This window comes from Quercus robur, chromosome 12 (assembly GCF_932294415.1).
Source record: "Quercus robur chromosome 12, dhQueRobu3.1, whole genome shotgun sequence".
Taxonomy (NCBI): Eukaryota; Viridiplantae; Streptophyta; class Magnoliopsida; order Fagales; family Fagaceae; genus Quercus; species Quercus robur.
Genome location: NC_065545.1, coordinates 11,277,125 through 11,293,308, shown reverse-complemented (window position 1 = coordinate 11,293,308; position 16,184 = coordinate 11,277,125). Strand labels below are relative to the sequence as shown.

At 33.9% G+C, this 16,184-nt stretch overlaps 1 protein-coding gene across 1 annotated transcript; it reads left to right on the top strand.

The window, feature by feature from the left end:
• The first annotated feature begins 5,449 nt into the window (after positions 1-5,449).
• On the top strand, positions 5,450-7,808 carry LOC126710331 (transcription factor MYB26). The gene is made up of 3 exons (XM_050410744.1): positions 5,450-5,796; positions 5,918-6,047; positions 6,798-7,808. The coding sequence occupies exons 1-3, from the start codon at positions 5,664-5,666 to the stop codon at positions 7,495-7,497; spliced, it is 963 nt and encodes a 320-aa protein (XP_050266701.1). The 5' UTR covers positions 5,450-5,663; the 3' UTR covers positions 7,498-7,808.
• Positions 7,809-16,184: the final 8,376 nt, after the last annotated feature.

Genomic DNA, 16,184 nt, shown 5'->3' with positions numbered 1-16,184 from the left:
ATAAAGATTCGAGGAAAGTGGGATGGATATGGTTTTTTTTCTTTTTCTTTTTTAAGTAATCGAAAGATATAGTTTTTTTCGCAATATTTTTAACAAATTGTTAAGACGATAAATTGTAATTAAAAAACATAATTTTTACATCGATGTATAATTAACATCATACCACCTAAATATGCGCTAATTATAACATACCGAATTCATAGTTGTAAAAATATTTGTGAAAATTATTGTGTCTGCATGCCACACATTCATTTATTTATTTATAAGGATGACTTGTGAGGATTTGAGGACCATAATTAAGCATTAAAGTTTTTGCTAAAGGGGACCACAATTAATTAAAGAGCTTATGGTAGGGACATTTCATCCATGACTTAATAACTTAACCAACCAATTCTTTTAAAGGCAAAGTATTTCTCGCTAATCAGTACTTAAAATCCCAAATGGTAGGCCCAAATGGTACTCCATTGCTCCTCCTTAAAGCTAAGTATAATCATTTCTCCTTTTCATCGGTTCATCCCAAAGGTCTTTTTTAAAAATGATTTGTATATTACTTTCAAAGTTTCAGCTTGCGATCCATCCAAGCAAAAATCACTTCCAATCTTCACATCGAATGTGGTAAATGATTCACATCAATCAACAGACCCCATTGCTTTCACTTGATCACTACATCTCTTTCCATTTTTATAAACCTAGCTCTCTACGTATACAAACGTGTTAAATGCCCAAGTTCAAACCATACATAGTAATATCTCTGGCAATAGCCCATAGCTAGTTACAACGTTCCATGTTCGGTTAACTAATCCTTCATTAATTATAAGCAAGACAAAGACCTTGTTTTCTTGCAACTTTCTGTGTGTAAATTCATTTATGAAGTACTTATTGGGATGATTAATATTGGACATGGGTGCTAGCTAGAGACAACACTAATCTCGGCACAATCAAAGGGGCAAGAAAAAATTAAAAAAAGGAACCGCTTTTGCAGGTCAGAGATGATAAGAGAACCTTTTTAAGTTGATGATATAAAATCAAGCAAACAATAAGTGAGTTTTAAGAGCAATTTGGCATTTTTTTAAATTGGCTTAATACAGCCGACTGATTTGTTCAATGTTCTTGGCTAACGTGGTGATGCAAACTGAGGGCCAAATAGAAAAAGATGATAATTTGACACTTTAATCTGTAGGCCGACATATCCTGTAGAAAATCGACACGAGGGACCCTCCAAAGCGGAGTATAATTTAAGCCTGGTAAATATATTCTGTGGTGAATCAATATATGAATTATATAATATAAACACTTTCTGATACATATTTGGGTATATGAATATCCAAATTTCACCTTTTAACTTTGGTTGCTTTGTCATTTTTTGTTCAAAACGTTTATTTTATATATTATTTCAATTCTATAACTTTAACATTCTTGTTAAATTGGTTCTTCCTTCTATTGCTATCTATAAAACTACAACTCTTCAAACATGTGATGCGATATTATATTATTGGATTTAATTACAGTTTTATAACTAATAGTGAACATAGGAATAAACTTGATAGAATCACAAAAATGTTAAAGTTTAAAGACTAAAATAACAAACAAACAAAAAAAGTACCAAAATAAATATCCAAATTAAAAACGTGTGATTTTCAATTATATATTTTAATTTCCTCTTGGAAGTGGGTGGCCCATTTAGGGGTGAAAAAAAAAAGCAAAAGAAAGAAAGAAATTTTCGCAAAGAGGAAAGAATCAGAAAACTGAACTACTTGGTACTTACCTCTTATGCAACACAAAGTATACAACGATAAAATGAGTAAGTTATTATTACGTGAGGATAACTCAGCACCAAAAAACAAGGGAAAAAAGAAAAGATGAGAATAGAGATATCAGATATATATATATATATATAAAATAAATTTAAAGAAAAATAAAAAAGAGAGATGTATTAATGATAGAACATTTAACAATCTCCATGGCTGAGTTCATCTAGAATTAAAGATTGTGGCTACTAGAAGAAGTCCAATTCATGTCGAATTGAAACTCAATTCCAGGTTCAATTAACTTACCTAAGTCCTCCAAAATCGGCCTAGGTTGTTAAACTTAAATGGTACACTAATAATTGAAGCTAAACGTTTTTTTGCAAAAAGAAAAAAGAAAAAAAAAAGATTCATATTCATATGAAAAACGAGACCATATCTTTGATTGATTTCTAAGATATATACGTTATGTATGGGGTCTGATCATTTAGGATTAGTCCTTGTAGATTAAACAACCAATTCGTTGGATATGACATTAAACATGCTGCTACAACGTATTTAGACGTTATTCCTACACAATAAAACCAAACTATACCTTGTGAATTAAGCGAAAACTTATTTTAGTCAAACTAATTAAGGCTACTGGGCTCACTGTATTACTTAAATCATATACTGCAACAAACAAACTGATATTTTTTGGGGTCCTTCTCACGAAAAAGTATTCTTTTGAAAGCCATGAGAAAACTGAAATGGCATAATATTGATCTAAAAATGAAGCTAATTTTATGATTTACGTTATGCAATCGTCACCACTGCTATATCAAAATCATAGTAATCAATATTTAATATGGTATGGTGTCTTGAATAGTATGAATGAAGACATTTAAGTATTATTAAGAAAAATGATCAATTGATCGAGGTCTCCAAATGTCCCCTAATAAGATGTGAATACCTTGTGGTTACATTAAAAAATCCTGCTAAAAACTCCGTCTTGTGTTCTATAAAGAGAAAGTTATGGTGGGACTTTTAAACCTAAGCTTGATTTATTTTACATATAAATTTTCATTCACCACATGCTATGTAGACCATAGCCATATGACTTTTCTCCTATATTTATAGTATATTGTCAAAACTTGAATGATTTTGGTTGTAATTTCTTAATATTAATGATTATTGGGGAAAATATAGAAACATAAAAACTCTATTTTTTTTTTCCTGGTCATATCATTGTGGATCTTAGTAAATTAGGGTGATGTGAGATGAGAGTCTTGTAACTTAATAGGTAATTTTTGGTGTTTTTTAGAAGAGACATTTAAAATTTAAATTCTCTATTTTTAACTATTAAATTATCCAAAACAAACTATGATAGGAGAAGAACACACAATATTAATGATATGAAAAGTATTGAAATAGTGATTAGTAAGATAATCAACTAAATTAATAAGTGATTTGAATACTTCTATTTGCTTGATTAGATCCAAGATAATTATATTTCTTTCTAAATTGTCCATAAACCTGTGCAATTGGATTTATTATCACAACGTAAACTTTTTAATCATAAGTAGGATGATGCCACTTGTTCTAACTTCTAAATACCATTAGTTATCATCAACCCATCATTTCATGACGTGATCGAACACTTTTGTTCCAGAGGCATCTGAAGATACTTTTTTTTATGTGTGACTTTTTTTTGAGAAGAGTGTGAAACTTGGTTAGTTTATTGTTGACGGAATCACCATTTTGGGGATAGAATTAATTTTTCTTCAAAGTGGATTGAAGTACCATCATATGATAATTAAGGATACAAGATAGGTTTGGTACACTAAAATATCTTTTATATATATTTTTGATAACACAGTGTTACAATTAATAATAGGTGAGGGAAGATTTGCACCTTGAATGTTTGAAAAACAAATAAAAGTAGAAAATATTAATTGAACTATACAATACTCTTGTCTTGGCTTTACTTATACAATTATATATACACTTGTTGTGAAATTAAATTATCCTAAAAATTGAATATTTTAAAGTTAATATTGCTTTTTTTTTTTTTTTTCAAATCAATACACATATCAAAATTTAAATTAAAAAATTACAAAGAAATTTTGCATCCCTGTAGCGTGCACAGGCGCACATAGAGAGTGAGAGTGAGAGAGAGGGAGTGATTTTTTTGTGATTTTTTATTTTATTTTTAGAAGTATAATAAATTCTAAAAGTGATTATGCAGATTAAAATTATTATAGCCCTTTTAGAAAGAAAAAAACAACTATTTCTTATTTTAAGGAAGAAATAATTATTCTCTATAATGAAAATGTAACTAAGCCATATTAAATAAAAAGAAGAAGAAAAGTAACTAAATAAGCAAATAGTTGAATAGTAATTACATAAAAATAGACAATCTATTATAGGATCACAAACGTCGGTTCTAATTAACTTAACTAATAAAATCTATGATAGTTGTATAAGAAATCTGAGATTTAATCCCTGCCTACATCAAAAACTTATTAGTATCTTGGTCTGATAATAAAGACCTATGATCAAGAGTGAACGTTATATGTTGAAACTTTCTAAAAAAAATTATAAGATCTAAAACTGAATATCACACATGCCCTAAATGTTTATATAACTGTATTTAGCCACTATAACTCATTAAGTGATTTAAACAAATAAGATGAACTCTTCTAAAAAAAAAAAAAAAAGATGAATATTTGGTTATTGGATTGAAAATGCTTATGAATTCTCCAAACTAGAGAAAAAGTTGTCCCTTACTGGTTCAAATATTCCCTAAAATGGTGGATATTATTATTGAGGTGTTATCAAATTACCCATTTAAAAAATAGAATTCATTAAATGGTCATTTGGCATCAACTTGTTTGATATTTTGCTGATTAAAAGTTTATTAAAATATGGTTGTATTTAATAAAAATAAGGCTCTAAAAACATATTTGAACAAATAATTTATAAATAAATATGTACATGAAAAAAAGCTAATGCCAAACTAACTCCGCTCCTTTTTTTTTTTTTTTTCCATTCAGTTTAGTTGGCTTACAATATATTGTTCTTTATGAAAATTAAACGAACATATCATAATTTTAAATAATTTTTTTATTTGAAAATTCAATAAATTTTTAATTTATTTATTTAAGTTTAAATTAGAAATAGTATTTTTAGCAACTTGAATATTTCTTATTTAACAGCTAATATATTAAATGATATGTTCGTGTTCCTTTATTTAAAAAGTTGAATTTTTTTTTTCTTTCCAAAAAAAAAAAAAAACAGGTGAACTTTAACTGCACCCAAAAAAAAAAAGCCAAAGAAGGAGTTACAATAATTGAAGAGAAAAAAAAAAGGGGGGGGGAAAAGCGGTCCATTTCTCCAAATCATTTTCTGTATATAGTATAACGTGTCACGAGTTCACTGGGGATTTAGACATAAATTAATTGTTAATTGGTTGCAGAAACAGAGACAAAAGAGTGTGAAACTGAAACCACCGGCACAGTTTTTTTGAGCTACGTGCAAGTTGGTTACGTAATACTACAAATGTACGTAGAAAACGGTGACGTTGGAATAAAGTTGATGGAATGTCGTTTTAGGGTTAGATGGAAATGTGGGTCCCATCAATATGGGGACCCCATCCGGTTGTAAATGTCGGCTGAGTTGTACTTCTCCATATACTCTTAAAAGAGGAAGAGAGAGAGGCCAAAGCCAAACTCTTAGCACACTATAGGCTATAGCCACCCATTTTCCCCCAAACAAAACACTACTATAGCAAGAACAAAACCATACCCAGCCAAAAGCAAAAGAAGAACTTTTTTTTTTTTGTTTTTTTTTTAAGCTCATAAATTATAGTAGCTTTTATATATATATATATATATATATATATATTTGCTAGAGATTTTGTGTGTGTGTTTGAGGAACATGGGTCACCATTCTTGCTGTAATCAACAAAAGGTTAAGCGTGGACTTTGGTCCCCAGAAGAAGATGAAAAGCTCATCAGATACATTAACACTCATGGCTATGGCTGTTGGAGTGAAGTCCCAGAAAAAGCTGGTCATTTTTTTTCTCTCTATCTCTCACTCACACATATATACACACAACAATCTCACAAAGACATGCACCAATATATATAGACTATATAGTTGCTGATGATATGTATTAACATTTTGATCAGGGCTTCAAAGGTGTGGAAAAAGCTGTCGTTTGAGATGGATAAATTATTTGAGGCCTGATATCAGAAGAGGAAGGTTTACTCCAGAGGAAGAGAAATTAATCATAAGCCTTCATGGAGTTGTAGGAAACAGGTTCATTTTTAAACTCACTCTATAATCTATATATCATATACATTTCACTTTTTTTTTCCTCCTAAAAAAAAATTAAATAATTTTGTTTTCATTTTTTTTTATATTACTTTTTCTTCTATTGTGCTTGTTGCACTGAAACTACGCCTCTGCCTGGTGTTTTTTTGGTGAAACATGCTGCGAGTGCGTGAAACATGAATGTGTGTGTGTTACCTGTGGGCTTGAATTTTTTTAAATGGTTTGGATTTTGGAATAAATACAACTTGACTGAAAAATGGTCCTTCAACTTAATATTTTAAACAAACTTGAACAAAAAGTCTTTGAATAAGTTTTAATCAGATTATATATATGACGCCTTAAATAGCGGCCATAAGCAATCTCACTGTATAAATTAGTAGTTCCCAAAGTAGCTATCAGCTACAAATTGCGAGTCGTTAAGAAGCCAATTTCAGTGGTTGAAACTGAAGTTTTCAGTCTAAAATTCCATGTCTATGCACTGTATCCTCACACACTTGGACCATTTCTTCATTCAATAGTTTCCTTTCGTCTTTCACTAAAGGTTTTAATATTAATAATTAAATATTTAAATATTCAAAACATCTATATCTGAATAAATGGATTCCAGAAACACTCATTAAGGTTAATCTTGCGTGCACTAGTTGTTTTGTATCTCCCTTAATTGTTATTTATTACATCTTTTTTTATTAGTAGTTTTGTTTTCTAACATATATGTATTGCACCATGGAATTGTAGATGGGCTCATATAGCAAGTCATTTGCCTGGTAGAACTGACAATGAGATAAAGAACTATTGGAATTCATGGATCAAAAAAAAGATACGAAAGCCTTCAACATCTCCAACCACTACCACAACAAGTACTACGGAGCATTCCCAAATGGTGTACAATGCGAACCAACTAGATTTTGTGAATCATGAATTGACGCCAAAGCCTCAAGTTCATGAAACCCTATTTTCTTCTCCATGCCCTTTATTTATGTTCGACACTAGTTCACTTGATGGGGCTCAAGAAAACAATTTACGCTCAGATTATTTTCATGACGCGATGAATTTGAACACGGAGACATGGAATGTGAACCAACATCATCATCATCAAGCTCAAATTCAAGTTCAAGCTCAAGCTCAAATTCTTGCTCATCCAACGGCTTTTACATCGGGTATGGATACAAATTATTTGCCACCATTGATAGAGAACATGGAAAACATGGTACCCCTTGAAGTACAATCTTGTAGCATGGATGACGAGGGAGAGATAGGGTTGGAGTGCTTGCAGAGGCAAGAGTTGAATGAATGGGTTGAATCCCAGCAACAATGTTCAAATTTTCTTTTCTGGGACAATGTTGATGATCAAGGACCACTCGGTGGGGAAGAAATTGCACCAGCTTCATCAAATGTGGGAGCTAATACACTGACTGCTTTTCCTTCATCTCTATGAGATAACAATAATTGTGATCACTGAACCCCACTTTGCATATTTGCCTTCTCGACCGTACCCCTAATGTCTCTCTCTCTAGGAAGAGCTTTCAAATGATCCAGGCTTTTGAAACAGTTTGTTTTGGTTTTTTTTTTTTTTTTGGGGGTTTTTTTTTTTAATTTTTAATTTTTTTTTTTGGGTGAGATTGTGAATTGTGACTTGTGAGTAAAAATGCAACATAAGAATGCATGCCACTAATGTTTATTTGGTGTTTGGAAATGAAAGAGAAAAGAATAAAAGGCAATGCAACAAGCTGCAAAGTTTGATGACTATGATGAGATTCCCTTTGTTTCTTGGCTATGACATGGACTTGAAATTTGAATGATAGTCTTGGTTGCTTTTTTTTTCATTTTATCTTTTGAATAAAACACCTAGATTACTCCCCAGCTAGCTCTCACTTCTTCATACATGCTTTAGAAAAGGAACAAAACAAACAATAAAAACAACAAACTTTGAAAAAGGAAAAATATAGCAAATATTGTGTGGGATCAAAGGAATATTTTGGTTTTTTTTTTTTGCCGTACGGTAATTTGTCAATTCTATCAAACAATTCCCACATGGAAAATTATATGGTCGGAAGCTTTCGAAAACTTGCTTTACAATTGGCCAAGCAGGTTGCCACTGCCATCTCATTGATCAAGACTGCCAATATCAGTAACACCCAAAAATGATGACTTTTTAAACACATAGATGGTATTTTGAAGATTAATTGTATTGAAGTTCGAAGTAGAATCTTGTTGAAGGAGGCCAAATTCAATCTAATGGCATTTAAAGTTTCTAAAACTGATGATGATGTCTTGCACAGTGTGTCAGCATCATTGAAAATTATTGTAATTGATCATGAACTAAGTCTTAAAGGAAAAACAATTTCTTCGCTAGCTGGACCTGTACGACAATTTCATGGACTTGTCCTTAATTGGTTGCTTGAATTAATATTTCCTTCATCTATATACCTTTCTATAAGACCGTGTTGTATTAGATAATAATTAATGAAAATTTTTAGATACAATTCAATTTTTTTTTCAATAGATTAGAAAGAATTTTAACTTTTTGGCGTTCCATCTATACATGATGATTGTTCTTCATCATTATTGTAATTGATCATGAACTAACTCTTAAAGGAAAAACAATTTCTTCCCGAGCTGTACCTGTACGATAATTTCATGGACTTGTCCTTAATTGGTTGCTTGAATTAATATTTCCTTCATCTATCTACCTCTCTGAGACTGTGTTGCATAAGATAATAATGAAATTTTTTTAGATACAATTCAATTTTTTTTTTTCCATAAATAAGATAGAATTTTAACTTTTTGGTCAATCTATATATGATGATTGTTCTTTATTATGAAACCAAGACACTAAATGGTTTATGGTGTAACTAAGTAGGGTTTGAATTTCAAATATTTTATTCGATGATAAGAAACTTTACTAATTGATTAGTTAACTCGACTCCACTAGCTAAATACAATTCCTTATGCATTGTATCTTAACTTTTCTAATTTAATTCAACCATATATGTGACTATATTGACCAATGAGGAGGAAGATAACACTTTTGGGCTACATAGGTAATACAACAATATGATTAAATTTAATTAAGAAATATAAAACCTACCGTAATAATTATGGAAATGTTAATTATGAAAATGTACCTAAATTTTCCTTGATAAATTGATAACAATAATAATATTAAGTGGGGCATGTCAAACAAAAACCTTCCTACATTCGAAATGGGCCCAATTCTAAGAAGACAAGAACCCAAAAGGTTTGACAGCCACGGAAAAAAACGCTTCGTCCTTATGAAAGTCCACTAAGGCTGATTTCGATGAAACAATGTACCATTGGTCGGCCACCAATCTAAAATCACATCTTAATATGACTGCAATGCATGTTCCCACCTAAGACAGGTTTGTAATGCTTTAATCAATCTTTCAATGATGGCTATGTATCTAGTATCATCTAACTCAAACTGCAATTCAATTATTTGGGGATTTATCTAATTTGATCAGTTAGTTCTGTAATTCGAAAAAGTGTGTTTTGGAAAAGAGAGGAAGAGTCTCTGTTATGTGCACTAAACTTTCCCTGTGTTTTAAGCAATATGATACATCAGATCAATGCAAACAGATGAATATTACATCAGGGTTATGTTCTGCTCACCAAAGGGAATTAACTTTAAACATCTAGGTTCTTTGTGTTCCTAAATTTTCTCTTAAAATTTCAACCACAAACACTTTTTTTTTTTTTATTAAAAAAAAAAAAAAAAATCTGCTAGCTGTTTATTCGACCTGTTGTTTTTTGGGCCTATCCATTTGTACCCTTCATATATACGTCATGATAACTTTTCCCAATAGGTACAATAGCCAAATCATATATGACTGAGAGGTTCTCTGCAAATGGATTTATAACATGGAAGGGCATAGTCATATAGATACAAATGAAAGAGACAAGGATTTATTGAAAATGGAATATAACTTTTCTCAATAGGTACAATAGCCAAATCATGTATGACTGGGAGGTTCTCTGCAAATGGATTTATAACATGGAAGGGCATAGTCATTTAGATACAAATGAAAGAGACAAGGATTTATTGAAAATGGAATAATGGATACATTTCCCAAATTAGGGAACTCCTAAATTTTATCCCCGAATGATTGTTTTTTCCCCCCTTTTGTTGTGTGAATGAAATGAAATGATATATATTTTTTCTCTTTTGTTAGTTTTGGAAGTGGGGTCGGGAAGAAGCAATAAATAGACCTATCGTATAAAATTTGTTCCCAATTATAAAATAAATATAAAAAGAGAAAAGTAAATGGTTAGGATAAAATTGACCACTCTGCCTTGAGGTTTCACATGACAAGCGAGTGTAATCTATCTTATAGTCAATTTTATGAACAGATTATTGTTTGAGAACGTTTAAACAAATAATAATTGTAGTTTATATACGCACTTCATGTCTACATTGAGATTTGAGAGTGTAACTATGTCCATTGAACTTCAAGTGTTGCTTGTGTCAAGCTTGAAATTCAATCTTAAATCAAATAGCCATGTAAAATTTTGGCTGCTATCAGATGCATGGAGTTTATTCACCCCCCTTATCTGACGTCTTAGGAAGTTGGGATATTTCATTTAGAGTATTGTACTTGTGTTGTACCTGTGTCATACCGGTCGTTTTATATTATAATTTTTCAAAAATTGTTTGTATCATTGTGTCATACCCGTATCTTTGTCCGTACTTCCTAACTAACATCTTACTTATATAAACACAATGTAAAAATCTTCAAGTGTTGAATGTTTGCATTTCTGGAATGGTGTCCATATGGAAATGCACTAATACTAGCTAATCCCGACTCTAACTATTAGAAGTATTAGTTAAATGATTAAATTTACTATATTCTAATAGTTTAAACTTTTGGGACAATTAGTAATTTAACATGGTATCAGAGCATGAGGTCCTAAATCCAATCATTATCTCCTTCACTCTACATTCCATTTAAATTCCCACATGTTGGGCCTCATCTATTAAAAGGTACTTTTGACCCACACGCAAGAGAGAGTGTTAGAAGTATTGGATAAATGATTAAATGTATCATATCCCATTAGCTTAAACTTTTAGGACAATTGACAATTTAACACTAAGTGTGCATTTGGATAGTGCTGAAAAGCACTATCCGTGCGTTTGTGTTTTTTTTTTTTTTTTTTTTTTTTTGAAGCGCATTTCAGTGCTGAAACACACTTTCAGTGGGTCTTGTGCACTATTCACTAGACTCACAAATCTCTTTTTTCAGCAACTTTTTCATTAAAAATGTGTCTCACAACACTATTCACATGTTTAAAAATTATTTTGTTATAGTATTTTCAGTTTTTAGTAAAATAAGCGCTATTCAAACGGACCCTAACTCATATTCTCATGTTTAAAGTTTAAACAAACTATTCCTTTTTGATAAACTCTTTTTTTTTTTTTGAAAAACTTAAACAAACTATTCCTAGTTTGACAAATCTCATGCTCATGTCATGTTAACCTATTAACTCGAAATCAATGAAGTAATTGCAAATGTTTAAACTTAAGTTATACGTAAAAAACGTACATAGCAAAGATTGGTCCCGCAAATTTCGTCTATTTGAATTGTGACAACTGTCCAACTACTCTTCTGCATAAGTGCATATCAATATCTTCCACTCATCTTCCTATCAAAAAAAGAAAAGAAAAAATCTTCCACTCATCTTGATTTCCAACTTTTCCTCAGCTTTTTCATTGGTAAATGATTTCCATGATTTCGTGTCTGATACCAACCAATCTTGATCCAACATTTCAATTGTTATCATGTAACATATGGAAAATGATTAATTATTTTCCAACATTTAAAGTTTTACTATGTACCATGGAAAATGATTAACAGTTTACTTTTGTTAGCCAAATGGAGGACCATTAATTCAAAGACTAAGAAGCATGAGGTGACCCTCTTCCCCAATCATTGACAAGAAGACGTAATTTCATGATTTCATTCATCCACTAATCAGAGAATATTTTTACCTTTGTGAAACTCTGGATGTTTCTGTCATATTTATATTTCAAGGGAAGTTTGATATTAAAGGATTTTTCTTGGATCTAATTATCTCAACATAGTTTTTTTTTTTTTTTTGGATAATAGGTCTAAAGAAAATAGTTAACATAATCTTATGAACGCTAACGGTCCGAATCTCTAAGAAGAAATGCATTCAATATATAAACTATCAAGGTCAATGGGTATGTGGGTACTTATTTTTTTTTTATCAAGCAAAATGAATGTGGGTACTTGAGAGTAGTGTTATCACTAAAATATGGGCCTTGAGAGACGGTCTTCTTTTATATTTATATATATATATATATATATATATATATATATATATATATATTTGATACAGTCTTCTTTTTTTTTTTTTTTAAGTTGTTGACACATAGCTTTGATATTATGTCAAGGTAAAAAGAAGGCTAAAGTGTAAACTATGTTTTTAAAGTTTGGAAGCATTTGAATTTTACATCTAAAGTTGCAAACAAATTGAGATTTGTGGAGTAGTACATGTTTGAACTTGGCTCGTCAATAAAAGTCAAAAACTCAAGTTTGGTTCGAGCTTGAGACGAGCTTAAAATAATGTTTGAGTTTGAGCTCATGGGAAAGCCAAAAGCCTTGAGCTTAGCTTGGCTTGGCTTGATTAATTAGTCAAGCTAAGCTCGAGCTTAATATCAAGCTAAAACTCGAGCTCAAGTCAAGTTTTTGAGTTTGAGATCTAACAAAATTATATAATCAAATGCTTAAATCTTCAAAATCAAGTAAACGAAAATAAGAAAATAGCACACTCATTTTAATATGCTTCTAGTCCCACCTATGATTAGCCATTGTTCAAATTACAATTTTACATAATTAAATCCATCCATTCATCCTTCCTTATCTATAGCTTCAAAAATTGTTTAAAATATAATTTTTACATCCACGTTAGATGATGAAAAACTAGAATAAGACTTGTTTGTAACTATTGTGAATGGGAAATAACTAACATGTTTCATAACTTTACATTAGATGGTGGATGGAGAAAGACCATACATGGCCCATTTAATTAATTTATTTTTTTAAATGTAACTAAATCTAAAGTGGTGCTTATTCAGTTTAGAGAGAGAGAAAAAAAAATGACAAAATTTAGTTACAAAACTTGTTGTAACCTAAGGTTACAACTTTATTCAATAAAATATATATTACTACATGTTCTAAAAATCTAACGTACGGTTGAATTACATGTTCTACATGCTCTTATTACATATGCCGAATTTTGTGTCAATCAGATATTATTTATTATATAATCTATAAGTTTATATATTATGCATAATTTCAAATTATAAAAACTTACAATTTAAACAATTTAATGATGACGTAACTATTGATCTTTAATTTTTTAGAAATTTTGCAAGCATGGAGGATATAAGAGAGAGATGTAATCCAATGGTGGATTTTTCAAAATTTACTTCCAATAAAAAGATGTTAAGTTTGTAGGTTTAGGTTACAACCAATTTTTATAGCTAAATTTTGTCCAAAGAAAAATTAAAGTAATGAGTAGTGGTCCTATGTGGGCCATGTTGTTGTTAGAATATGCATAATGAGTTCTGTAAGAACCAAGTACAAGAATTCTGAGCCTTAGATCCCTTGAGCTCACAATTTATTTGTAGTGGGTTTAAGGATTTCCTACAATGGGTCGTTCTCGGCAGAGAGACTCAAAGCAACACTCAGTTGAAATACTCTCTCCTTGACTATTTTCTCTCCATTTTTCTGAACCTCTTCTTCTCCCAACTTTCCTCTATTTATAGCCAAGGTTAGTGGGGAGATCATGATTACATTCACCGTTAGTGCTATTGAAGGTCCAGTATTATCTGGTTAAAGTGGTTGTTTTAGGTGAAAGGGCGGTGCAGCATTTATGATCTTGGAACTTGGCTCCATTTTCACCGATTGTGTTCGGCAACTCACGTTCCCGTGCATATCATGACCTTCCCGGGTAGTGACTCATGCGCTCTGCCGGGAAATATTAACCGGTCAACCCCGGGAACTTAATACCCAAAACTTGTTTTTGGCTCTAAGGCAGTTTCAAGAAGGGTATAAGGTAACTGGAACTTTCTGCTGGGCCTGCACCCAAGGCCGGTATGGGCTTGGGCCCGGGGCCTAGATGGGTCTGGGCCCAAGGCCAGTATGGGCTTTGGGAGCTCGGTGCCGTACAATAGCCCCCCCTTGATTCATACTCGGTCGCTGAGGAGAATCAAGGAGCTGCCTGGGCCTTTTGACCTCGGGAATCTTTTAGTCTGGGACTTCTGGCTGTCACTTCTCATTAATAGTCATCTCAAAAGACGCGCCGTTTCGCGGCGCCAGGCGCAGTCGTCATTATTGCCTGACGGTTCGTGAACCGAAGCGGCGCGCAAATCGGTTACGCTTGGCATTTGCTGGGTCGCTCGTTCGCTGTGCCCATTTAATGCTTGATCAAGCGTTTCTTCTTTCCCCATTTCTTCTGGCTCTATAAATAGTTCTTCTCCAAACGTCACTCCATTTTTCCTTCGCCTCTGATCTTTAGTGCCTACTCTCTGCCGACCACATTTCTGTGTGCTTGCTTGCTCAGCGTTCCTTTCCTCCTTAGAACCCAAAGTAAGTCTTTCTTCCCCTTCCTGTTCCTTCAGCTTTGTTTCTTTGAGTTTATTCTTGTAGTTTTAGGCTTTATAAATGGGTTATTCTTACCTTCTAGATACCCCGGCTGCTTTGGCCACATTTAGGAGTAAATTTAGTATCCCCAGTGACGTGGACGTGGCTTACAGCCATGAGAGTGATATGGAACTCCACCGAGGGCAGGGTACAGCCTTCTTTCCTTTGATGTCCATCTTAGAAGGTGGGGTTAGGTTCCCGGTAGATCCCCTCCTGATAAGCACACTCACCTACTATAGGCTGTGCCCCGACCAGCTTCCCCCCAATTTTTACCGGGTAGTTAGTTGTGTCAGCCAGTTGAACCGTACCTTTAACTTACAACTAGACCACCATGATATTAACCAAATGTACAGCCTCTGTGGGAGCAAATCCACAAATTACTACTTAAAGACAAGGGATGCTCGGGTACGGCTGATATCGTGCCTACCCGATTCGAACAGGAACTCCGCCGGGGAGTTTGTCAGGGTGCGCGGCAATTGGTTTGCCGGGGAGATCCCTTGCCCCCTCACACGGCGTGAAGTGGGTTCGTACCCTCCCCCTCTTATAGTTGTTTGGGTAAAAGAAAATCATTTATTGTTAAAAGCTAACGCGTTATCTGTTCTTTTGCAGACGGCAAAGTGTTTGCTCAGGACCTCAGAGCCGTCCACGTCAGGGACCTAAACTTCGTCCTTCGTTCCGAGATCTACGTGCATTGGGACGGGCAACTCCGGGCCTCACACCTGATCCTCGGCGTGGAACCGGTTTACTCTACTTGGCAACCTTTCAAGCAGGCGTTGATAGTTGACAGCCCCCTGCTCTCGTACATAGACGTCTGGTACGTGAATTTCTTGCCGCCGAAGCTTACAACCGGGGAAGCGAAGGAATTCGGTCGGCGGTTCACTGCCGCGGACGAACTAGCTCCCCTTCGAGACGATTCCGCGGAACAGGTATCCCGGCGCCTTAGAGAGAGAGCTCACGAAGCTATACAACAAGGGGACCAAGCCCAAGAGCAACCCCATCCCGAGGATCCACCCGCCGAGCATCAACAGCAAGTGACAGACGCGGCTAACCTGCTAGCTGAAGCGATCCAGCCCGGTGCAAGAATGGTGGCAAGGAGAGTAATGACCCTTGACAGGTTCGTGCCTGGTGCCCGGCCGACCAACCAGCCCCCGCCTACTCAGGGTCAGGGCCCAGCTTCTCAACCTCCTCCCCCCTCGCAGTCCGGACGTGCTCGGAAGAAACAGAAAGTAACCGAGCAACATTCCACGGCCCCGGGGGACGCCGCTGCCAAGACTCCTCCCCGACCAACAGGGGGGATTGTCATCCGCGAGCCGCCGACCGAAGCCGGCACGGGGGGCGCGTCCTCCTCCCAAGTGGCTCCAGCGTGGGAGCCAAAGTTCCTTCTGGACGGCAAGCCATTGCCATTGACGGCCTCTGTTCGGATGTGGGATAAGGGCGA